General features: G+C 37.0%; 3 protein-coding genes across 4 annotated transcripts in view; 2 read left to right on the top strand and 1 right to left on the bottom strand.

The window, feature by feature from the left end:
• Positions 1 to 20,635, top strand: part of LOC113240155 (cyclin-dependent kinase 1) — a 44,831-nt gene extending 24,196 nt beyond the window's left edge. Inside the window, exon 8 of the mRNA XM_026477388.1 lies at positions 20,491 to 20,635. The gene's annotated coding sequence lies outside the window, so the exon portion shown is untranslated. The remainder of the gene's footprint in view (positions 1 to 20,490) is intronic.
• Positions 1,196 to 24,749, bottom strand: LOC113240153 (oocyte zinc finger protein XlCOF6-like). 2 transcript variants are annotated; one of them, XM_026477383.1, is made up of 15 exons: positions 24,421 to 24,749; positions 22,743 to 22,895; positions 21,354 to 21,506; positions 17,016 to 17,273; positions 16,413 to 16,688; positions 12,058 to 12,247; positions 10,843 to 11,020; positions 10,259 to 10,452; positions 8,844 to 9,016; positions 7,804 to 7,980; positions 7,282 to 7,491; positions 4,325 to 4,402; positions 3,423 to 3,491; positions 2,637 to 2,720; positions 1,196 to 1,727 (listed from the first exon to the last, which is right to left on the bottom strand). In XM_026477383.1, exons 1-15 carry the CDS (start codon positions 24,556 to 24,558, stop codon positions 1,599 to 1,601), a joined length of 2,460 nt encoding a protein of 819 aa, XP_026333168.1. In that variant the 5' UTR covers positions 24,559 to 24,749; the 3' UTR covers positions 1,196 to 1,598. The 2 variants fall into 2 exon arrangements, with proteins under 2 accessions (XP_026333168.1, XP_026333169.1); XM_026477384.1 differs by lacking the exon at positions 4,325 to 4,402 and having other exon boundaries at positions 24,421 to 24,748.
• LOC113240154 (dnaJ homolog subfamily B member 13-like) lies at positions 14,251 to 15,490 on the top strand. Its single transcript, XM_026477385.1, has one exon. The coding sequence runs from the start codon at positions 14,429 to 14,431 to the stop codon at positions 15,449 to 15,451; it is 1,023 nt and encodes a 340-aa protein (XP_026333170.1). The 5' UTR covers positions 14,251 to 14,428; the 3' UTR covers positions 15,452 to 15,490.
• Positions 24,750 to 24,806: the final 57 nt, after the last annotated feature.

The following is a 24,806-nucleotide window of genomic DNA, read 5'->3' as shown; positions in this document are numbered from 1 at the left end:
TTTTTTTTGTCTTTCTTAAGGAGGCGGTGAGCCAAAAACTTTGGGCACCTATTGGATCACTGGAAGTAGAAATTGCTTAAATGTCCTTCTGAAGTAATACTTGACATGATTTTCTCTCAAATCAGTTCACTACTACTATTAAAAATCTACCTTACCTATTCAGATGTAAGGTTTATTATATTCAGTTAACGCTACGCAGTGACATTCTTTGTTTGAATTATAATTTTTTTTAAGACAGGAACAGTCAAGAACTTTTTAACGGCTTTGACGTAAAGCCATACCAATCAACAGTCAAGAGCGCATAAAGCTTAACACTTTATCGTTAGCGGCATTGAGTTGAATTTAAATCTAAAGTATCAAACTTAACGTGCCCTTGACTCGACTTGATTAAAGAGATTCTTAATAATATTCGCCTGTTTTCCGAAAGACTCGAATGGTTACGATGACTTTAAATAACTGTTAATACCAGGGGGCTTACTATGAACTCTTAGAGCGCGTTCCCATTATGTCGTAATGTTTTATTTATCGTTGGACGACTGTCGTCTCTAGCCAGTTCTTATATCACGACTATCTGTCGTGACTGTGTAGTGAACGTTTATTTTATCGTTAAACGACTGTCGTGTCTAGCCTGTTCTTATGTCACGACTATCTGTTGTGACTGTGTAGTAGACGTTTATTTTATCGTTCTACGACTGTCGTATCTAGCTGTTCCCACAAGATCGTGACGACAATTTATCGGTTCACGGCAGCCGCCTTGTCGTTTGCACGACAGAATCGTTGGAAGCTGCAATTATCTGTCGTCACATGACTGATGACTGTCGTTCTAGCTGTACCATACATTAATATATCGTCTGTTTAAAGCTAAAACCACATAAGTGACATTTTCCACAAGTCTTTAATTTATATAGCTATGGTAAGAAAATCACTATCTTTCTGCACGTGAAACTCAATAACAAAAAAGCTATAAACTTAATAAGAGTTTTCATCTCAATCTGCAGAAAGATGGTGATTTTTTACAACTGGTACATTTGGAGATTTTTTGTGGAAAATTTCACTTATGTGGTTTTACCTTTAAGCAGACGATATACATTTTCAATACCTCTCTCGTATATTTATTACTGGCAGTTATTTATTTACCGCATTTTTTTTTAAATGTAAAATTGGCCATTGAGCCATTGACTTACAATTCATTGAGCACACTGGTTTATAAGAAACGGACTCGTGTAAGCACACTGGTTGGTGGTTGCTAAGAGACTTTTGTTTCTGGTCTCTATCATTTAATTCCTTACTGTAGGTACTACGAATAGCATAAAACAACATTTGCCATGAAACTATCAACATAATGGAACGACGGCATAACAAAAATGCCTCTGTACCATCAACGGAACTGTCTAATGGTACTACGGTAAAGAAAGGGGCGTGGCTATATAGCATGACACATCAATAGTTGTTAAACTTTATATACTTAAGCCATGATACAAATTTAAACAATTCTATCATGTAAACTGAATTGCATGGAATCTGACTGGTTCCGTATAAAGTCATAATAGACCCCCTGAAGCTCTGGCAATGTAGCCCCTCGTCTCCTTCTTGTCCTTTTACGAATGATGTATAGTATAAACAGCTGGGTGCCCGCCGGCGGTCTGCGGCTGTAGTATAATACGATGCGCCACTCCTCCCAAGTCTTGCTGGCTCAAAGTAGGCACTGCCACTGTAGCCGGTTGAAGCTATAAACAACAAATGGTTGTATTAAAAACGTGACAATAATAATATTTAGTAGCAGTTGAGCTCCTTGTGAAAGAGCTCATCCAGGGAAGTACTGCCTTACCTATTTCTGCGGCCAAGCAGTAATGTCAGCTTTACTGTGTTCCGGTTTTGAAGGGTATATAAGCTGGTGAAATTACAGGCACATGGGACTTGTCAACTTATGTCTCTGGGTGACGGGCGCGGCGGCAGTGCCTCTCAGATCTTTGCGATTTAAAGCTCTGAGTGGCACTGTAATTGTTATGGACAGGCGTGTAGCTTACCATCAGGCGCACGACTTGTTCGTCCATAAACTTAGGCTCCAGCTAAAAACCAGCGCTGAAGCTCTGCCCAGCTTAAAGCTGAACTGGCTAACCTTTTCGGCTAATATTGTGTACTTTAGTTTTTAATCTTTTTTTTTAACAGATCCTGTGTTAGTCAATATGTTCTAATATGAATAGCCGAATAAAATTTTCTTTCTTTCTTTCTTTTTTCTTTCTTACTAGCGTTATGTATGAAATAAAAGACGACCATGGATATTTTTTCTTCATTATGAAAATACATAAGAAATGTAAATTAAAAATTAGAAAGGATTAAAAAAAATTGTTGCCATTTTTAAACATTTTGCTTTTTTCTTCCGCCATTTTGTTCGTGCAAAGCGAAGCGTAATAAACAAAAGAGTGTCACTAATTTTGAAAAAAGAATAAACAAGGAATGAGTCACGATAATGGCCAGTACTAATTTTGAATTGGTAATAGTCATAAGAGATTACTTTTCAGCCGGCCCTCGTACCTACCTACCAGTTAGAACACTGACGAAAAATTAAGAGATACGAGAGCTATAAAATCGATATTTTGATTGTTATAAACCGTTACTCAAGAATAACAACTTACCTGCAAAATGTTCGGCAACATGGTCTGACAACTGGAAGTGGCTACGTGGAGCTGCTGTTGCTGTACTTGCTGCACACCCACCGCCTGAAGTGAGAAGAACATTACATAAAAATGTTTATTATGTACTAAAAATGAATGATTATGTACTTTATGTAGAAAATAGATGTATATTTTTGAACCAAAATGTCAAAGTAAAATAATCATTTATTCCATAGGTAAATTTTTTACACTTCACAAATGTGAATATATACTGTACATATGTGTGTATATGTAGTACAAATGAGTAATATATGTGTGTATATTTTACAAAAATGTAACCATACTCTATTCTATACCCTAGAGTTGCCTTAAAGAGATTGTTACTTAACAATAAAGCCGTCTATTGCAAAAAAAAAATAAAATAATTTTTATTTCACACCATCAGTGTTCTGTATCTTATTTATTTTTACGTTTTAGTTGTTTTTATTAATGGTTCTTTAATTATGAATGTGTTATATCGTGTAAATGCGAATGTCTTCATTTCTTAACAATTTTTGTTGTTGTGACGTCATGCGTTGGTGCAATCGACAAATGTTTATTTTGTTGCTTTCTTAACTCAGCATATTGTGTGCCAGCCCTGAAGGCAACTTGCGGACCAAGACCTCATTTTTAATTAATTAATTTAATTTGTAATTTCCTTCATTTATTAAATTACTTTGAATTTCAATTACTTTGTGGCCTATGTAATTAGCATATTGTAAAAATGAAACATAAGCAAAACAATAAATAAAAGCAAGAATAACTTACATGGATTTGTATAGGCTGATGATGTGGATGAATTTGTATTGTCTGTACCTGCAGCTGCTGGGGTTGTTGCTGCAAATAAAATTATAATAATTAAACAATTATCGTTTTTATTTAAGTAGATTCAAGAGAGAACTCAGCGATTTTAATTGGGTAATAGAGATCCCATTTATACTCGAGTACCTCCCATGAAGGGGTCAAAAATCTTTACGTACAATACAATTAGACTGAAGCGTTCTTTAAACAATTTAAAGCGCGCTGGAGGTTTTAGTTTAAGACATTAACATAACTGGTAAAACTCCTTTGTTCAAGATTAGTAATGAAATCGAACAAAGTATTAATATTTTATATATTAGGTACTATATACTACTATGTGTTTTATGAGACACCCTGTATAAGCAACAATTACTCGATTTTAACTCCATCTCGCTATGGTTGACCAAAAGAGCAGTCAATAAGAATGCATCAATCCTATTGTACCAAATAATCTCCAAAATCTTTTATTTAATAAAATATTTTATGTTTTCAAGTAATATTTCTCATGAAACACGAATTTTAATTTTAACCAACTTCAGAAAAGGAAGAGGTTCTCAATTCGATCGAATTTTTGTGTGTGTTTCTGAACTAATTGCGATGATTCTCAGTTGGTGGTGGCCCCATTCAAATTTGAAGAAAACATTCCACCCTTAGAGGGTGACGAATTAGGGGATGAATCCTGTTTATAGGATTTCATCTGCTTTCCGTTAAACGATTTCAATCAAACTTGGCAAATAGATGTAATTCCACTTTTCACACAATTAACTTTTAAAGTCGGTTTTTTAATAAAAAAGTTATATAAAAAAAGTACGAAACAGATTGCAGGTACGTAAAAATTTTTGATGAAGGGGTGGGGGGCAACTAGTTACCGTGTTAACCTGCTGCTGGGTTTGCTGCAATTGCAACGATTGCACTGACGATATTACAGGGTAGGAATGTTGTCCGCCCTGTAAACCATAAACATTTCCAATAACTGTAGATGCCATCATCTACGAAGTTCCAAAACTTCTGTTTTTAAATTTTTCATACACTTCCCAAGGCGACGTTGCCAGAATTCACCTACATGACTGTCTACATTTAAGGGCGCGATTAATTTATAAAGATCTTAGCCAACAAGTCCGCCAAAAAAAGGTGAAGTTAGACGAAATGTCATCCGATTAACTGATATACAATTAAAGTTGGGTAATTTTCTGAAAAAATTCAAATATTAGTGGACATTTTTCTGGAAAAATTGGAGAAATTTCGAAAAGGCTCATATTAGGTTCTATGTTTAGAAATATCTATTGAAGTCTTATGTAGCGTGAATTATAAAATAAACTTGTACAGCTAAAACTCACTTAGAGACGAGGTTTAAATTAATGTTTTCACAACAGCGAAAACAAAACCTTTTTAATAGCTCCATCGTTTTCGTTCGGTAACTTCAACTTTTGACAGGTGTCAACGTCAAATTTGGAAAAATATCGGGAAAAATAAAATGATTTTTTCAAAATGGAAATTTTTCCATGAGCCAATACTAGACAATGTTAATATATCGGTTTAAATGTCAAGTAACTATTTATTGAAAATGACCATGGTACTTTATAGCTACAACATCCATTGTCACGTAACAGTTTGATTATTTATCTGCAGTAACGATCCTCACCAGCACATTGTAAAGGTTGAAACGTTACTAAAGAACCCCGAAATGGTGATAATAGGTTGGGGAAAAAGTTCTTTCGTATTTCATTGGTGTAAAGTTGTATTAAAATCTCTTTGGCTGCACAGTATGTATCTGGCTGTTTTTGATACCATCACAAGGATTAGTTACATTTTAAAAAATAAAATTAAAAAAATAAAACCCGATTCCCGCCATTTTTCTTTTGTTTTTCTGCCTGCCATGATGAGTGAATTTAAAGAAGAAATTCGATACATTCTGAAGTTTTATTTCATGAAAGGGAAAAATGCGACACAAGCCGCGAAAAAAATTTGTGACGTTTATAGACTTAACGCAGTGTCAGTAAGAGTAGCACAAAATTGGTTCAAGCGTTTTCAGTCCGGGAACTTTGATGTCAAAGATGAAGCTCGTTCTGGCCGCCCTGTCACGGATAAAGTTGATGCCATTTTTGAAAAAGTGGAGCAAGATCGACATATTAGTAGTTACAACCTTGCTGAAGAGCTAAATGTTGACCATAAAACGGTTTTAGCCCATTTGAAAAAGTCTGGGTATACAAAAAAGCTCGATGTTTGGGTACCGCACGAACTGACTGAAAGAAACCTAATAAATCGAATACACATTTGCGATTCTCTACTAAAGCGTAATGAAATAGAGCCGTTCCTAAAAAGATTGATCACTGGTGATGAAAAGTGGATTACCTATGACAAGAACGTGCGAAAAAGATCATGGTCAAAGGTTGGTCAAGCTCCACAGACCGTAGCAAAACCCGGATTAACTCGCAATAAGGTAATGCTTTGTGTCTGGTGGGATTGGAAGGGTATAGTTCATTATGAGCTTTTACCGCCAGGCAAAACTATCGATTCCAATCTCTACTGCCAAGAGCTTATGAGACTCGAGCAAGAAATACAGAAAAAACGGCCGGAATTGATCAACAGAAAGGGTGTGCTTTTTCATCACGATAACGCCAAACCACACAAATCTTTAACCACTCAGCAAAAATTGAGAGAGCTTGGTTGGGAAGTGTTAATGCATCCGCCATATAGTCCTGACCTTGCACCCTCAGATTTCCACCTGTTTCGGTCTCTTCAGAATTCTTTGGGTAGTACTAAGTTAACATCACGAGAGGACTGTCAAAACTACTTGTCGCAGTTTTTTGACCAGAAACCCGAAAATTTCTACAGCAATGGGATAATGTCACTACCTACAAAATGGCGACAAGTTGTCGAACAAAATGGCACATATATATTATAACTAAATGTAAATAAATAATTTAAAATGTAAATTAATAAAAAATGTATTGAATTTCTATTTAAAATACGAAAATACTTTTTCCCCAACCTAATATTAACATTCGTATTTTTATTATTATTGATACAAAGGTCGAACAAGCACAAAGACAAATTCCTTCAATCGGGCTGGATTCGAACCAATGACCTTGCCATGTCGGGGCTATTGCTCTCCTAACTGAGCTACGGACCAAGTCAGCAGACCTTACTAGTTTCTCTATGTGCTTGTTGCAGATCTTTGTTTTTTTTTGTCTTAACGACTTTTTTGTCGTAGCACAAATATAATAAACTAGTGGAATCACAAAAAATACATGAATACTATGTGAGCCGATAGCTAATTTTGAATTATTTAAATAGAAAAGTATGGCTTGATACTGTTGAAAAACAGACACTAGTATATTTCAAGTCCAGAGTATGTCCCGGGACGTAGGAAACCATGGTTTATGGAATGGCACACACAATACAGATTTGAGGCCTCTTGTTTGAGAAAACTTGACAGTTTTTTCTAATTTTTTGTAAATTTTTCACCTTTGCGTACGCGCGTCTTTTCGAGATTGATTGAAGACAGTGGCGCCACGTAGTCGTACCGTGGCGACCATGGCGGCGCACGCAAGTTTTACTCTGTAGGCGGGCCTCAGACGATGAAGCGGGTGTTTTCAAATCAAGCCATAGATTAATAAAAAATCCAACTAATATCTTGACAGTAAAAAAACATGATATTCAATAAAATAAATATTCGTGTTGTTATTCGAATAACTTAGAAATTCCGCAATATTAATTCAAATGTATCTTGTTAGTCTCCACAAGTTCTCTTCCATTCTCTTTATTGTCTGTTCTCGTTTGTATCCTTTTGACGTGTATCATGGTCGTTAGTTTATTATCGTACCTGAACAATTCCCTGTTGAACATGTTGATGTATCGGCACGGCTAGCTGCTGCACGCTGCCGACCTGCAGCACGGCCTGCTGCTGTACCTGCTGCTGCTGCAGTTGTTGCACCTGCACTTGCTGCTGCTGCAGTTGCTGCACTTGCACTTGTTGTTGTTGAGGCTGTTGTTGTTGTTGCTGTTGTTGCTGTTGCTGTTGCTGTTGTTGTTGCTGCAGTTGGGAGAAAAAAGTAGATTAAGATTCAATTTATTTATTTAATACACTTCTTTGCTTTAAAATGTATGTTTTCTTAAATTAAATCAAAGGACAAACAAATAGACGGACAATACAATGATAATTGATCATCGTTGTTCAGCACGAGAGGAGCTATCAGTTCATACATGAACTGTTCAATGAATTGACTAAAATGAACTTCTGTCTAAAAAAGCATGCATTTGTATTATAAAGAAAAATACTTTTCTCTCCACAAAAATATCAACAGTAGAAATTTTTGGTTTATTGGTGATCAATTTAGAGGTATACCTGAACATGGGTCATCATATGTTTCTTCAAGCTGTGCAAGTACATGTAAGTCTTGACACAGACCCCGCACTTATACCTTCTCTGCTGCGGGGTCGTGGTCACATTCTCCTGATTCTGACCTTGACTTTGATTTTGACTTTGGGCCATTTGACTTTGAGTATAAATTTGTATTTGAACCTGTAATTAAAAAAAATACCATAAACTAAAGAATTTATGTACTGTATTGCATTTCAATAAGACGTAAACTGACAAGTCCGCTGTAATTTCACCAGCACCCTTATCCTTCCAAAACCGAAACGCAGTAATGTTCACGTTACTGCTTGGCGGCAGAATAGGTAAAGTGGCAATAGTTCCCTGGACGAACTCTTTCACAAGAAATTTTGACACCGTTTGATTATTAATATAAAATAAAGAGACAAAAAAAAAATATATATATATATATATATATATAATATATATATAATATATAAATAAAATTAATAAATATAAATGAAATTAAAGTATTTATAATTCGTTATTAATTAAAAAGACGACATTCAAGGCCCCGGAATAATAAATATCGGGGGAGTGGAAGAAGGTACTAATAAAAGAAAACTTTCACAAGGAGCTCTACTACTTCTACATAGTACTCTCATAGTAGCAGTAGAGCTATTTACATAAATGGCTCTACTGCTACTGGTTTAAATAAAATTGAAACAGAAATTTACAATTCACAACTCCTTAAACAATTCCTAACCAATGTCGACAAGAGAATCCAAACCTAGATTTTACATAAAGTACTGAAAACTGAAAACCAGCATCACAACCTTCTCTCTGCGGCGGCAAATGTCTGAGCTTGAACTTGAACAGCTCATAGCTGAGTGGATCACATATATGACGTTTAAATTGTGTTGATTCTTGAAAATTTGATGTGTTTCATTTGTTTCCTTCGTTGTTTTTTTTTTAAATTTTGCTTTGTTTTTTTTGTGTATTTTTGCGTTATGGCATTATAATAAATGGTTTCCATTCCATTCTAAAAAGTAACTCGACTCAGTCATTACCTGGTTGTCTTCATTATCATTGGTCTTGTTTTCCAGCGCGTCGGTGTCTTGCTTGGCGTCGTTACCGTTCCCACTGCTTTGTGTCTCACTTGTGTTTTCATTAGATGACTCGTTTTCAGGCTTGGATTCGTGTGTTTTCAGATGCTTCTTATATGAACTTGACTCTATATAGCCTGTCGAAATAAAGAGTAAGTCGTAGGCCTCGAGTATATAACCAGAAACAGAGACGAAATAAGAGCCATATATTCCTGGTAACACATTAGCGATACAGCTTTTATAAATATCAACTGCCGTTTGCACTGAAATATATACAGGCCAACTACTGGCCTGTGTGTACGTCTCCGTATATTCCAAAAAATTTTCCATATTTATTGTAATAAAGATAATATCTCTAACTATGCCGTGCTGTTCTATTCGGTGGTGTGGGAAAAACAGCAAAACATCTAATTACAAAACAAACGGAATCACATTTCATCGGTAAATTAAATATTAAATATGTAATTTGGCAATTTTCGTCCATTATAGCAAAGCTCAAGTTAACTGGTCGTTTTGACGTGAAATAATTAACACCCTTATCTTGCTTATCTATGCAATAAACATGATTATTAAATTTGAGTTTAATCTAAAAATTTAAAAAGTTTAACTGCCTCAGTGGCCAAACGGTTACCATGCCGGACTGCCGGACGCAGAGGTCCCAGGTTCGATTCCCGGGCCGGGAGACATATTTGTATGGCCTACATTTATTTCTCTCGTGAGTTTGGGTGTAATTTGTGGTTGTCTATGTGTGTGTCCATGGCACCCGCGACACAGGGTTTTCCCTAATGCGGGGCTATGTTGAGTGTGTGCGTTATTATTATTATAGTTTTAATTTTGATGATTACATAAACCATGTAGTCAACAAAAATATGGTACAATATTAGATTTTCCCTTTTGGCATAAATATTGTCAGATAATTTTCCGAAAAATTTCAAATAGTGGAAATTTTACCGGAAAAATTGGAAAAATATAATTTCAAAGGCTCATATTATGTTCTACGTTTAGAAATATCTTTTTGAAATTTTATTTTGCGCACATTATAAAATAAACTTGTATAGCCAAAAGCCACTTTTAAAAAACACGAGATTTAAAATTATTTCCCCCCCGGCATCGAAAAAATACCTTTTGGCACCATCGTTTTCGTTCAGTAACTTCAACCTTTGACAGATGTCAATGTCAAATGTGGAAAATTAAAGGAAAAATATCAGGAAAATATTTACTTTTCTGAAAAATATGCTCTTTTCAAAATGGATATTTTTCCATGACCCAACACTAAGCGTAAACAATTATAGTTTTACTACATAGATATCGCTGGTTTTTCTTGTTTTTGTTCCAATTTTTTCTAAACTGCCCTTTATAGGAGGAATAATGGAACTAACCTTTCCCACAAATATTGCAGTTGTACTTCCTCTCCCCAGTATGGTGTCTGCGATGCACAGCGAGATACGAAGCAGAGCTGAACCGCTGTGAGCAAACTTCACAGCCAAACAGCTTCTCTCCTGTATGCTTCGATGAGTGAACGCGAAGTTCCGTGCGTGATGTGCAGCCTTTGAAGCAGACTGGGCAGACGAATCTACGGAATAAGAATATCGCTCGTTGAAATCAATACTGTCACTAGACGAAAGAGTCCACTTTTGGAAAATGGCGTTTATATTAATATAGATTTTAATTATTATTTTTTAAGTGACAGCACGAACAAGTCGTGCGCCTGGTGTTAAGCGACACGCCTATCTATAACCAGTTGCAGTGCCACTTAGAGATACTCGCTCACACTCACCCTGAGACATAAGTTGATAATTCCCACGTGCCTGTAATTTCACCAATACCCTTACCCTTCAAAACCGGAACGCAGTAATGCTAACATTACAGCTTGGCGGCAGAAACAGGTAAGGTGGCAGTACTTCACTAGACGAACTCTTACACAACGAGCTCTATTGCTACTTTATATCATAAAAATACTTACTTCTTGTTCCCTGTATGAGTGATCATGTGATTATTCCGGGCAGACGAGGTGGTGAAGCGAGCAGAACACAGCTTGCAGCAGTAGGGTTTCTCGCCTGTATGGGTGCGCCGATGGTAAATCAGAGCCGATTGCTGGGCGAACTTGCGATCGCAATACGTACATTCGAACGGACGTTCCCCTGAAATCGTATTAAAACTTTTTTAAATTAAAATTAAAACTCGTCAAGTTCTGGATTAAGGCTGATTTGTTTAAAGGAAATTGTTAATATAATACATTTTTTTATGATACCAAAGAGACGCGACGTGTAAGTTGTGCGTCTGGTGGTAAGCGTCACGCATGTCTATAACAGCTGCAATGCCGCTCAATCACAGAGATCTAAGGGGCACTGCCACCGCACCCATCGTGTTGAGACATAAGTTGACAAGTCCCATGTGTCTGTAATTTCACCAGCACCTCTAACCCTTTGAAACCGCAACACAGTAATAATGCTCACATTACTACTTGGCGGCAGAAATAGGTGGCAGTACTTCCATGAACTTTTATTGCAAGTTACGACGTTTTGATTTTATATTGAAATTATTCAACGGGCTGCCATCTTGCGACCAGTAGCTGGTCTACGACGAACGATTAACATCTGAATCAATTCGACAAACAGAAAACTGATAATTTATTAAAACAAGACTTTTCGATGGTACGAAATACCACCACGGGTAATAGTTTTCGTGCAGCTATCATTTTTGCACTCCAAAACAGCACAATAAGGTATTTTTCTTAGATTTTAGAGAATTTGCACGAAAGAATTACACAACCATACCATACAAAGCGGAAATGGCGGACTGAGCTCATATAGGTCTTTCGAGACCTATAGTTGACACGCGGCTGACGCTAACTAACCACTTTCATTGTATTTATTGTTCTGTGGTAGGGACTTACCTGGAATCTGCATTGATAGTAATACATACAAAAGTGCATATGCATTATACACCACAAGGGAAGATACAATGTGAGTAGGCGCAAATGTACATACGATCTTACGATATGGGGTCCTTCAAACAAGGCGTGAAGACACATCTTGTAAGTGGCTAGGGCAGTGATTGTATCAACATTGCACTAGGTTCCTTCACATTTGGATTCCACTTTCCACTGTACGTCAGCTGGAATGGAGTCATCTGCCTGTCACGTATATAAAAAAAAAGTAGTAGTGTGTAAACTCACCTGTATGGACTCTCATATGGGCGTTAAGCTTGGAAACCTCGTAGAACCCTTTGAAGCAAACATTGCAGACGTGATTGCGAATGCCGCGATGCTTCTTCATGTGTTGGCAAAGCGTCGAGTGGCGGCGGAAGGATTTATTGCATTCTGAACATTTGAGGGGCTTTTCACCGGTATGCAAGCGGAAGTGTACCTAGTGGGGAAATTAATAAAGGTAGTTTTGAATCTCACACAAATTATCGAGTTCTTAGGTTTTCACGATTATTGTGATGAGACCAACAGCTTGATTTTGATTGTCTATCCCGATCGGAAACTGCGTCTTTTCCGAGTCGAGGCGCATAATTGCGATTCACAACTGGCCGATTGGAAACTTTTGACATTTCTAATCGGAACAATAGTTGATTTAACTCACAAATTAGAAAGATATAGTAGGTATCAGGTTCATCTTCTCGCTCAGAAACCCATCTCTTTCCGAGACTACCCGATTTGATCGATTCCAATTTCTATCAATATTCAAAAGGGCACGAAACTTTGCTTTGTTTGAAAATAACGCGATTTAGATCCGAAAAAATATTTTCTTTTCTAGTGGTGCCAACCGCGAACGAAGCTAGCTAACTTTTAGGTACCTAAAGTTCATCATGCTATGGTTACAAAATTCGCATAGATTCCGTTCCGCACCAACGTAAATTGAATTTTATAGGAAAGCAGCAGATGGGCTGACAATTCTAACAAATTTGGGATTTTTGGAACTTTGTTAACCGGTTGCCGGGTTTAAGTAGTTTAACGCCCGAGATCGAAGGCAAAACATATTTACAAATAAATGTTTGTTGTGTAAATCGAGTGTCGTTCAGATTTAATAATTACAAAATATTTGTTGCTTTCTGATCTAGACGATCGCACTAAAATATTTCGATGCAAAAAATCGTTAGATCGTATGCACTTGAATCGATCTTCATAAGAATCGGATCGTAGTGTCCATCCTTAGTAGTGAAAATCCACAGGATTGCAAAATTGAATTGAGTTGAAGAAAATTGAGTGAAGTTGCCCCTTTTTCTTCTGAAAAAAAGATTTGTACATAGAAATTTGTATAAAAAATAAGTATAAAATTATACCAAATTCCGTATTAGCTGTTTCTGCCCATGATTTTGGTCAGAAATGGGTTAAAACCGAGCTTTGGATAAAACCCCGGTTAAAACCGGGGCGGGTTGATTGAGTTTTAACCCGCTGCCCACCTCAGACGTATAACTAATTTCGTAAATATTTATCGAATCCTTAACAACACCTTGAGTGACACCGTTAGTCAATTTTAAAGCCTGCGCTTCTAAGGCAAAGCTGCAAAGAGTACCTACAACTGTTTTTTTTATATAAATAATAGACATTCGCTTGGCCACAATCTCTCCATGTTAAGCGACGATGTGACCGACGATGGTACGCGTTTGCCTAAAAAATACCTATTCACTCTAGCCTTGAATAGCCCCAGATTGTACTTTTCGGGAAACGATAGAATAGAACCGGTAGAGTATTCCATTCCTTTGCCGTACGCATCAGAAAGGAGAAAGTAAAGCGCTTTATTGCGAATGGGTGGTATGTCAACGACATAAGGATGGAGTGCTCCGGACCTTCCAGTCGACCAAAGGAGGAACGGTGAGGCTGGAACCAAATTGAAAAGTTCCTGCGCACACTCCACAAACCAAACCAAAAACACAAACAAAACAGCACAAACCAAAAAGCAAGCTACTTTTCTGCGATGGTCGAGATTTTGTAGCTTCGACTCCACAAGATAATTGTTGTTAACAAATCTGTTTGCTCTTTGATTTTGCCAATGTCAGAATTAAAAATGACCATGCACGGTAGTTTTGTAAAATTAATATAACAATTATGGTGAACGACGCCAATGTCCAGTTGAAGAAAAAACTACGGGATCACTTTAGTTAATAGTCTATTAGCTAAAGTGAAACCTACCAACAAAACCAACCAGACGCTTAACCCCTCTGCGCCTATGATTGCGCTGGTTAATTATATCCAATCCTATTCTGTTTGTAAAAGCAAACAACCCCTTTAAAGATTCAACACTACCAAGTAACCAATGGTCTTAAATACTATAAGATCACTGATACCTAAGTATCTCTGACCGACTCCTTGCTGTGACTCAACGTTTACAACCTTTATATGGTCAATGCTTTATAATGTGTTCCATAATGTCATCTAAAGTCAGTCAAAGTTGACAAATAAAGTTTTATAGTGAGAATTTTATCGAAGAAAATATAGAATTTAAAGATTTCTTGATCAATATTAACTGACAACATACATCGAAATTGAAATAATCATAAATATACAATTCTGTTCTAGTTAACACTTCTTAAAATACCACAAGATGGGTTTCGATTATTATGGTATTTTGGGCGTGAAACGCAATTGCAATCAGTTGGAAATAAAAAAAGCGTATAGACGTCTCGCGCTCAAGTACAACCCAGAAAGACACGATAACGATGAAAATATGAAACGGATCTTCGCGCTCATAGGCGAAGCTTATGAGGTCCTAGTCGATCATAAAAGACGAGCAGTGTTCGATCAATATGGAGAAGAAGGTCTTAAGAGAGGTGTTCCTGGTCCGACAGAATACATCCAACCTTATTCTTACCATGGTGAACCTCTGAGAACATTCCACGAATTCTTCGGCACCACAAACCCTTACGCCGACCTACTAGACTATTACGAAAATCCGCCTCCAATGTTCGACTCTCCATTAGGCAAAGGGTATAAAGAAAAGGATCCAACGATAGTCAGACCGCTAGCTTTGGCACTAGAAGAGATATACAAAGGTGGTTTAAAGAAAATGAAGATACAACGCCTGGTGTTCACCGACGAAACTTGCTCGGAATTGAAATTGCGTGAGAAAGTCTTGTCCATACCGATTAAGCCAGGCATTTATCCAAATACAGAAATAAGATTCAAGGAAGAAGGCGATCAAGGTCCGACTAGAATTCCTGCCGACGTTATTTTCATAACGGAAGATAGACCGCACGAAACTTACGTGCGATCAGGGTTGAGTGATCTGTTGACGGTGCAATCTGTCTCCTTAAAAGACGCTTTGTGTGGTTACATGATAACCTTGAAAACTTTGGATGATCGAACGTTGAGGGTCATCATTGATGACGTAATAACGCCGACCTATGAGAAAATCGTTGAGGATGAAGGACTACCTATCCCAGTTTGCCCTAAAAGGGCTAAAGGGAATCTGATAATTCGCTTCCAAATCACGTTCCCTGTTTATTTATCGAAACATACCAAAAAATCGTTTGAAGAATCATTTAAAGTTATGGAAGTAGAGGAAGAGAAATATGAAAAACTGCCTTGTGGGACGCTTTCGACGCCGTCTATTTATAAAATGAATTAAATTTATACATTACTATAGTTTATTAGAAATATATTTATAGTACTAAAAAAATAAAAATAAATTTTAACAGCTAACAAAGTTCCGATTTATTACTAAACATTTTAATGAAGTAAATATGTCACATTAGAGCTATTTTCTCACTTGTGCTTGATCGGTCAGAGGGAGCGATCGTAATTAGTTGAATCATCAACTGAACTAGGTCGGTCTTCTAGTTCATCTAGTTCCCGAGTTCGTTAGTTCGTCTTGTCCTTGCTTGGACAAGTCACTTAAAATAGTAGAAAAATTCTGCTTAACCAACACAAATTTTTTATTCAGATTACATGGTCATCACAACACTACTGTAGAGTGGAGCTTATCTATTATGTGGAAATTAAAAAAAGATTGTAATAAATTAGGTCCGCTGTATCTAAACTAAAATAACGTTAAATGCTAACGCAATTTAAAAAGAATCCTAAATATTTTTTTAATTCAAAAATTTGAGTTAATAAAGAACTAGATTAAAATCTCATGTTGTGACTGCCTAAACACCTAGCCTATAAATATGGAAAACTACTTTAACAAAATAGTCTCGATTTTCTCGGGACTTTCGGGACCGCACCGCGCGACCGCTTTTCGATTTTTTCTCGAGACGCGCATACGCAACGGGAATGAAAACCATAACGAGGTAAACAACGCATTTATAATAAGTCTTTATAATAAATCCAGAGTTTTAGCTGGATAATTTTCAGGTAAGCCTCTCTACTTAAGTCTGGTGGCAATTTTTATTATTATAAAATATTTTTTTTATTATTATAAAATATTTTATTCAAGAACATGTATCATCGTAAAATATTAAAAATTTCAAGATACTACACTCGAATATTAAACAATACTTCGTGATAATATTCTAGAATATTTAAATAATAAAACTTGCCACGGAAATTAGGCAGAGAAAAACAAACGTGAAAATTACCCCACTTACCTTCAAATCAGTAGGATTGTAGAAGCTCTTCGAGCACATGGAACAGATATAGGGTCTTTCTCCTCTATGCCTGGCCATGTGCGATCTTAAAGCATATCCACTGAAAAATCTCTTTTCACAGAACGTGCACTGATGAGTCTTCTGCTCGAAGTGGGTTTGACGATGTCGGTACAGCAACGTCTTGGTCGGGAATGTCCTTTGGCAAACGGAGCACGTTGGCTGCTTTGGAGGACGTTGTTCGTGTGTTCTCATGTGCATTTTTAACATACCTGGACCCTGTTAAATTTACTTTTGTCTATAGTTGTTTTATTATAATACTAAATGTCGGGACAAACAGAGCAACTGGTGGTAAGCGACGAGCCTATCCACAGCAGTTGCTAGAGCTTTAAATCGCAAACATCTGAGGAGTACTGCCAAGTCTCATGTGCCTGTAATTTCACCAGCACCCTTACCATTCAAATCCGGAATGCAGTAATGCTCACATTACTGCTTGGTGGCAGAAAAAGGTAAATTGGCAGTATTTTGCTGGACGAACTCTTTCACAAGGAGCTCTATCTACTGCTATGTATCTCTAGTACTATTGGAGTTCTAAAACTTTCTTACCTTAAAAGTCCTTTCACAAATCGGGCACATAGGTGGTTTCTTGCAATTAGCTTTGATCCAATTCGAATGGGACCTCATATGCTGCTTCAGCCAACGCGCATGCTTAAACTCCTTATGGCACAAATTGCAGACGTGTCTCCCCGGTGACACGGTTGAGGTGGCTTGGTACACAACCATTTGGAGATAGTTCTCTTCGTCAGAGTTGAGGACTTCGTCTTCTTTTGAAGTCGATGGGGCTGGTTGGATTTGGTTATGAACCTGAACATGGGAGATACATTTTAGTTTATATAGAGATTAATTTTTTTTATTAATATCGTAATAATAGTACCCTTGGTATAATCATGGACGAATCGTAACTCTGAAAAAGGTCAAATTCCGTCTTAGATCTAGAAGGCGCTAATAGCCTGGAAGTAATTTATATTATGTAAATGGCCGTGGGTATCAATTAATTTCTCCTTAATACAAAATATAAGAATAATATTATTCAAATATTGATCATGAGCTAAGATTATTTTCTAAACTTTCACAAATTAGACATGTCAATAGATGGCATTATATGTTACAAACTAATTTATAAATTAACGCTTCCTAACATGGATAGGTGACGCTAATACTAAACAAAATAAAAGAATAGCCGGCACTATCTATAAAAATATGTGCAATAAGCGCCATCTAGCTGATTTGTGAAATTACAGGCACGTGAGACTTGTCAACTCATGTCTCAGGGTGACGGCTGTCTGGTCTGCAGCCGTCACCCTGCAGTGCCCCTCAGATCTTAGCGATTTAAAACTCTGAGTGGTACTGAAACTGTTATGGACAGGCGTGTAGATTACCATCAGGCGCACGACTTGTTTGTCCCATTACTTGACTTTATAAATACATAAAAATAACAAATTTTTATTTTTGTTACTTAACAAACAAATTAGACTAGAATTTGATAAATTGATAAATTGCAGCTTGTCAATGATTTTTTTTTAATATAAATTATAAGTGTGCATTTGACCTCCATCTTACCTGTAGAAAGTGACGATGAGGTCGACGATGGAGCATACACACCTAAATAATACATATTCACTTTCGCCTTGAAAAGGCCCAAGTTATAAAGTTCAGGGAACAAGTCTGCAGGCAGGGAATTCCACTCCATAGATGTTCGCCATATAAATGTGGAAGCATAACGCTTCGTGCGAATCTTTGGAATATCCACAACATAAAGGTGGAACCCAAGCCTACGCCTAGTCCCCCGGTGATGGAAAGGGGAAAGCGTTTAGGAGAAAGGGAGTAGTTACAAAAATAGCTATTTGGTACTCGTCGCGACATCTGGTGTACCAATAGCAGAGAACAAAAAAGTAACGAGAACGGACACCCTCTGCCCCTCCCTAGCTTTAGATACCGCATCACACCCCGGTCACATTGACTGAACGGCAATATGGCTGTCGGCGAGCCGTTTTTGCGCTAAGAGGGCTTTGATATTTGAATATAGTTTTCATTTATTCATTACGAAAATTAAATGTTTTAAACGTTAATTATATAACATCATTTCACGTTACTATATACAATGGTTGTTAATAGTGCTGTGTGCGGCTGTTTATTATCATTTAAACGAGATAAAGAGACGAGTTTCTTTCGTTATCCGAAAGATGAAACGAAGCAAGTAAAAAAGACTTATCTGAGACTCATTCACTTATTGTTTTCTTCGTTTATTTAGTGCAGAGTAACACATAATACAGATTTATTATATCAATATAATGAGACGCCATAACTTCGAGAGCTAGACAAAGTTTCTCGAATTTTCAATTTGTATTGCCGATAAATATTAAATAGTGAATATACCTAATTTTTACTACGAAATGATAAACTTGGACACACCATTTCAAATACCTTGGTTATTTAAAAGCGCCTGTCCAAAATATAACATATTAAGGGCTTTTAATATATTTTTTATATAAATCTTCAATATTATTCTAGTTCGTGAATTAATAAAAATATAATATTATATCGATATAAATACCTAATGAACATGTGTAATTATTACGATTCTATTAATAGAATTACAGATAACAGATTCGCGTTAGAATTTTCGCTGTTGCCGCTCTGACCACTTAACGTAATAGTACGAGATAGTGACGGGTACCTATGCCCTGCCACTTCACGCACACATTTGCGCGTATGCAGATAGCGCCTTGCTGTATGTAGTAATAGTAAGTAACTAACTTTCGACTGTTGTACGGAGTGTCCGAGATATGCCAATAGCTACTAAATTCCCGACTATACTGTCTTGTACCGCGATTAGCAGTCCTTTTGAATTATTGGTCTATGGCATAGTGAGAGTACGCCAAAAGTGCTTTTATCACATGAAAGTCGTAAAAACAATGTCTATATGAAATTTTGTGACTCCTATTTAAGCGTAAAGAGGTTGTCGCATAATTTCGTTCATAGAATCGTTAAACCTCTCCTGAAGAATTGTAATTTTGCAGATGTGGCCTTATTACAGCAAGAGTGCAATTTGTACGTCTATAAATAGATAAACAATTTAGTGTTAGAAACAAAACACTAATATCAAGTTCTCAGGTTTTCGCCAATGCTAGGCATTAGTAATGAAAATATGCTCTCCGATCTAATAAATAAGCCCTCGAACCGCGTTTATATTTTATAAGTAAATCTTACAACAAAACAAAGTATCAAAAACTTTTGCAAAACTAATGTCATGTTGGTTGACACGTTATTGCTTATTAGCATCCTCGTTAGTGTATAATTATTTGTTTTTTTTTTTTTCAAACAAACCAACATGTCGAGCTCTTTACACGTCTGACTAACCGTTCTGTCTGGTAACCGTTCGGCCAGGACTGCCTCCATGGCCGAATGGTTACCATGCCGGACTGCCACTCAGAGGTCCCAGGTTCGATTCCCAGACCGATAGAAATATTTGTATGGCCTACATTTGCTTTTCTCGTGAGTTGGGGTGTAATTTGTGGTTGTCTATGTGTGTCCGTGGCACCTGGGACAGAGGGTTTCCCTAGTGCAGGGTTATGTTGAGTGTGTGCGTTATTAAAAAAAAATTGAAAAATGTCTTTTCCAAAATTGGTTTATCCCAGGACTCGCCAAAAAAAAAAAAAAAAAAAGGGCCCAACCGCCCAACCCGAGCGAAACAAACTTCCTCAAAGACTTGTAATCCTCAGAAGTCACCAATTAAAAATGTGAAGAAATCATTATTACTTAGAACTACGATTAAATTACATGAATAAAATTAGGTCGACTCGGCAAGGTGCCCAAGATTAGCAGCGGTCCCACTTTGTATGTGTATGCTAATGCGTTGGGCAAGGTAGCTGCCGGCCCTTGGGTGTCTCAGACAATTTATTAATTTTTTGGATAAACTTCGGCACCGGGATCCCACAAGCCAGGTTTCGACTCCAAATGCTGTAAATAGGTAGTCGGAGCCGAGATCCTGGTACTTATTACTTTTTATTCTTTTCGACAGCTCCGCTGCGGAGGTAGCTCTCTTGCTGGTGTGTTGGAGATGGGATGGGCGAGTGTGTCGACACACGTGGCATCCCACACCAGTGTCCGGCCCACACTCCAAGGCACAACTTCCCAAACATTTCGGGTCACCGCCCACTTAGGCACCACAAAAAAATATTTGAAAACACGTATTTTTTATATTAACTTAACAAAGAAAAACAATTATATATGTGTTAGACCGTGAATGGTACCCTTTAGATTATATCTATGGTTAAAAAGCTCTAACTTAAAAAGTCACTCTGTTCGCTCTCTTTTTCTTCTCTCTGCCGCTCTGCCATGTTCAACACTCGTACGTTATACAATTTAATTTTCCTATATTTTACACAGTGATCAATTCTAAGATGATATATTAACTGACTGTATTTGGTGAGCATTTGTATGGAACAAATGGTAATAAACAAATTAGCATCAAAGACGCTATTTGATTTCAGCCGCACCACTAACATTAACAACATTAACAACACAAAACAACATTGTTCTCTGCACGGTCACACCTCGTAACTTCCACAGTTCCAGGCGTAGCACATCCTGGACAGCATCAACGCCCCCCCAATTGCTTCCCCTACCCTAGGACTCTTGAGCGCCCACTACTGGGAGGTAGGAACCACTTTGGAAACTATGCTCCAAGGGATGAGTCATTCCATCCGAGCATTTGATGACAAACACCCGAATTGAATGACTCATGACATGCCGCTTGACTCGAGTATAGCGGGCACGTCAACCGTAGCTAAAGCTAGTTTTAGTTTCTAGCTTTTATTGTACATACGTTACCTGTACATTTTAACTTATATTGTCTAATAAAAAATATTTATTATTACTCACAACATTATTATCAATTGCAAAGTCTTTGGCAGGTTGTAGCTCCTGTACAGTGACTGGCTGTTCAAAGAATCCTTCCAGCAGTTGAGAGTTGTTGTTGAGAGGTAGCTCCATATACTGGATGTAAGGAGGATCCATTGTAAGAACTTTCTCTTTCTGTAACAAAGTGTCATATAGACACATAGTGTTATTTTTTAATGGGACAGTATGGGGAAATCCGAAACCATAGAAGATACGAGGAAAAGGAACAACCAAGTCTCTTTTTGTGAAAACTATTTTGGCATAGTCAATTTTTTGGTCAAGCGTGAGTTGTTCATAAAAATTAATAAAATTGATCAAAATTTTTTTAGTGCTTATTGATTTAGTTTTACGTAAGGATCATTTCATTGTATGGGACGAAAAAATCGAGACAGCAGAAGTTGGTCAAATTTCATAAAATATTTTTCATACAAAATAAATTAAATTAATCAATTTCTTTTATGCTGATGATAAGACTCAACTTGTTCTAAGGATGATTTCATTGCAAAAAATCGGGTCAGCAGAAGTTGGTCAAATTTAATAAGGCTACATTTACTAAGTCAAAAAAGTGTAGCCTTATCGCGTAGAAGATAAAGTTTATAATTATCGTTATGAAAACGAAGATGTAGCAAGCGGTCGCGGGCGACGAGCTTCGCCGAGCTGCGATGGGCCAGGCTGTGTGGCGCAGCACTGCTATACTCTTTTATTAGAAAAAATGTATACTTTGTTCAGAAGAAATATATTATACGTTTTATAATATATTGTATTCTATAAAGTGCGGCCGGCGCAGCTCGACGCCGCCCGAAGACACCCACCGCCGCCCGCAGCCGCATTGCAGCTGCATTTTTATTTTAATTATTTGTTTAAAGAAAACCTTATTATGTAGATTTTTTTTATAATCTCAAAGATATAAGGGCACTACCACTGCACCTGTCACCCTGAGACATAAGTTGACAATTCCCATGTGCCAACACCCTTAGCCTTCAAAACCGAAACCCAGGAATGCTTACATTATCGCTTGGCAGTAGAAATAGATAAGGCGGCAGTACTTCCCTGGACGATCTCTTTCACAGCGAACTCTACTGCTACTAGAGTACTACTTACTCTATTGTGAGAAGAAATGTGTACTTTATTTAGTAGAAATTATGTTTTATAGTATATTGCATTTTATAAATTCCCCAGCGCAGTTCGACACCTACCGCCGCTGTCCGCGTACCTTCCCTTCTTACCCTTCAAAAACAAAAAAATCCAGTATAACGTAAACTTAATTAAGTTTTTCTCAGTTCTCTATGAGCTTGTTGCAGATCTTCGTTTTTGTTTTAACGGTTTTTTCGTGTTTGTTCGATGTTGTATCAATAATATTAACATACTCACCTCATTCTTCAAAGCGTCTGCAGCGAGAAACTTGGCTTGTTCCCGTAAAGTTATATCATTGCGTTCCACCATCTCTTTGAATGCGTGACACCGCGAGATCTGATGCACGCATTGAAGGCACAGCTGGGATGGCAGGCCATCGCCTACCGCCACCTATACACCAATTTTTTTAATAAAAAATATAAGTTAATTAATAATATAAAATAAAATTAAAACATATAAAATTGTTTAATAAAAAAAATTGTGATATCCAGTGACGGAGGCGTGAGGAGGGTAGCAGGTGGCGGTCCATTGTCTCTGCCTACCCCGGCGGGAGACAGGCGTGATGATATCTACGCTGGAAAGCAATCTTATCATATCTCGAAAAATTGAGAAAACGTCTTTTTTACGAGTAGGTACATAATTAAAAAAAAGGCTACCTTTCGTACAATCACACATGAATCTTACAATTTGTCACTTTCAAATTAGACATTTAAACGTTGTATTTAATAACATAGGTACCTGTATATACTTTACTTACTTATTTTATCATTATTTTAATATTTTTATTTAACCCCACCCAGAGCCGGATTTATATTTTTTATGAGTGTAGGCCACTTTATTTCCGCCGCCCCATGTACATACCTTTCTAAAATAATAATATTCCAATTGTAGTAAAGAAGGAAAAAGGAATGAATTAGTCATTAACAGTGAGCGTAAAAAAGAAACAAGATATACAATTTTTACGGGACTTTTTAATAGGAAAATCATCTATAATATCATCATAGTTAATGGTGTTCATTATGTCTGGTTTTCGTCGTGTTAGGTTTCGATGGAATAAATCCCTATAGAAATATAGGGATTTATTTAAGGTATAAAAAACCGTGAGAAACCCAGTGAACATGTTTGACTTTTGTCTCCACTGAAATCTGCCGCCCCTAGGACGCTGCCGCCCCTAGACCGCGGCCTATACGGCCTATTTATAAATCCAGGACTGACCCCACCTCCTTCTAAATTATTTTTCTTTTCCATTATTTTCCGTGAACAAGTTTTCCCGTTTAGGAACTCACAAACATAAACTGCAAAGTGCCCTGAACAAACAAAAGATTAAGTACCGGATTTTTTTAAATAAATTATTTTAACAGTTCGTACTTTAATATCTTTTACAACCTTACGTAAATAACACTTCTGGTGTCGTCCGTGCCTGTCCTACTAAATAAAACATAATACATCGAAAATTTTGGTTTAAATAATTGTATTTAATAAAAACACGTTGCTTTGTTTAAATTAAATTGATAAATAAAAAATATAAATACGTGTGTAATGTAGCGTCGTAAATAGTTCTCCATTTGAGGAAGATGCGAAGAGAAAAAGTTTTCAATTTCGCGCCAACACGTACGATAAAGGATAACATTACCAAATCACTGTAATTTCAGTATCCGTCTCAGTCATTCATTATACTTTTACAATCGCTATCTCTTCTACTCCTTCAGTTATATCATTTGGAAGACAGAGATAGCAAGCGATTTCTCAATCGAATTTCGAGACACACGCATTCGAGAAATCTTGAAATTCAATGACTTTTCTAAATAAAGTGATGCGATGGGACATTTTCTGTCGACGCATCACACGCACGTATGCATAAGTGCGATAGAGACAAGGCTAGTGTCCAAAATATTTCAATAATTCGTCATCTCACCTCCACCTTCGAAATCCCCATCAGCATTGTTGCCGTCAGTTGCTCGAACAGTGGTCTCATGTCCTTTTTCACTAGCAAACAAGCTCGACATATCTTGTCGAACTTGAGATTTTGCTGCAATCTGTTTGGAGCAGCCATTTTGATCTGTTTTCGTCCTTGTTTACTAAACGAGTACACTGTTATGAAATTAAACTTTACATATTTCACTACTAAAACTTATTTTTGTGCGAAATATCACATTTTTAACTACTAATTGTTGGATCTTTATGAAGGAAATAATTCACAAAATCGCGAAATCTAACAGCTGCTTTGAACTAGAAAAGAAAGAGCGAGCTAAATGCAATGAACGAGTGACAGATTGCGGCGAGTGGGGATGTTGTAGGGTA

This window comes from Hyposmocoma kahamanoa, unplaced genomic scaffold (assembly GCF_003589595.1).
Source record: "Hyposmocoma kahamanoa isolate Upper Pololo Valley unplaced genomic scaffold, ASM358959v1 120, whole genome shotgun sequence".
Taxonomy (NCBI): Eukaryota; Metazoa; Arthropoda; class Insecta; order Lepidoptera; family Cosmopterigidae; genus Hyposmocoma; species Hyposmocoma kahamanoa.
Note: the sequence above shows the minus strand (reverse complement) of the source record. Positions and strands in the feature narration are given on the sequence as shown.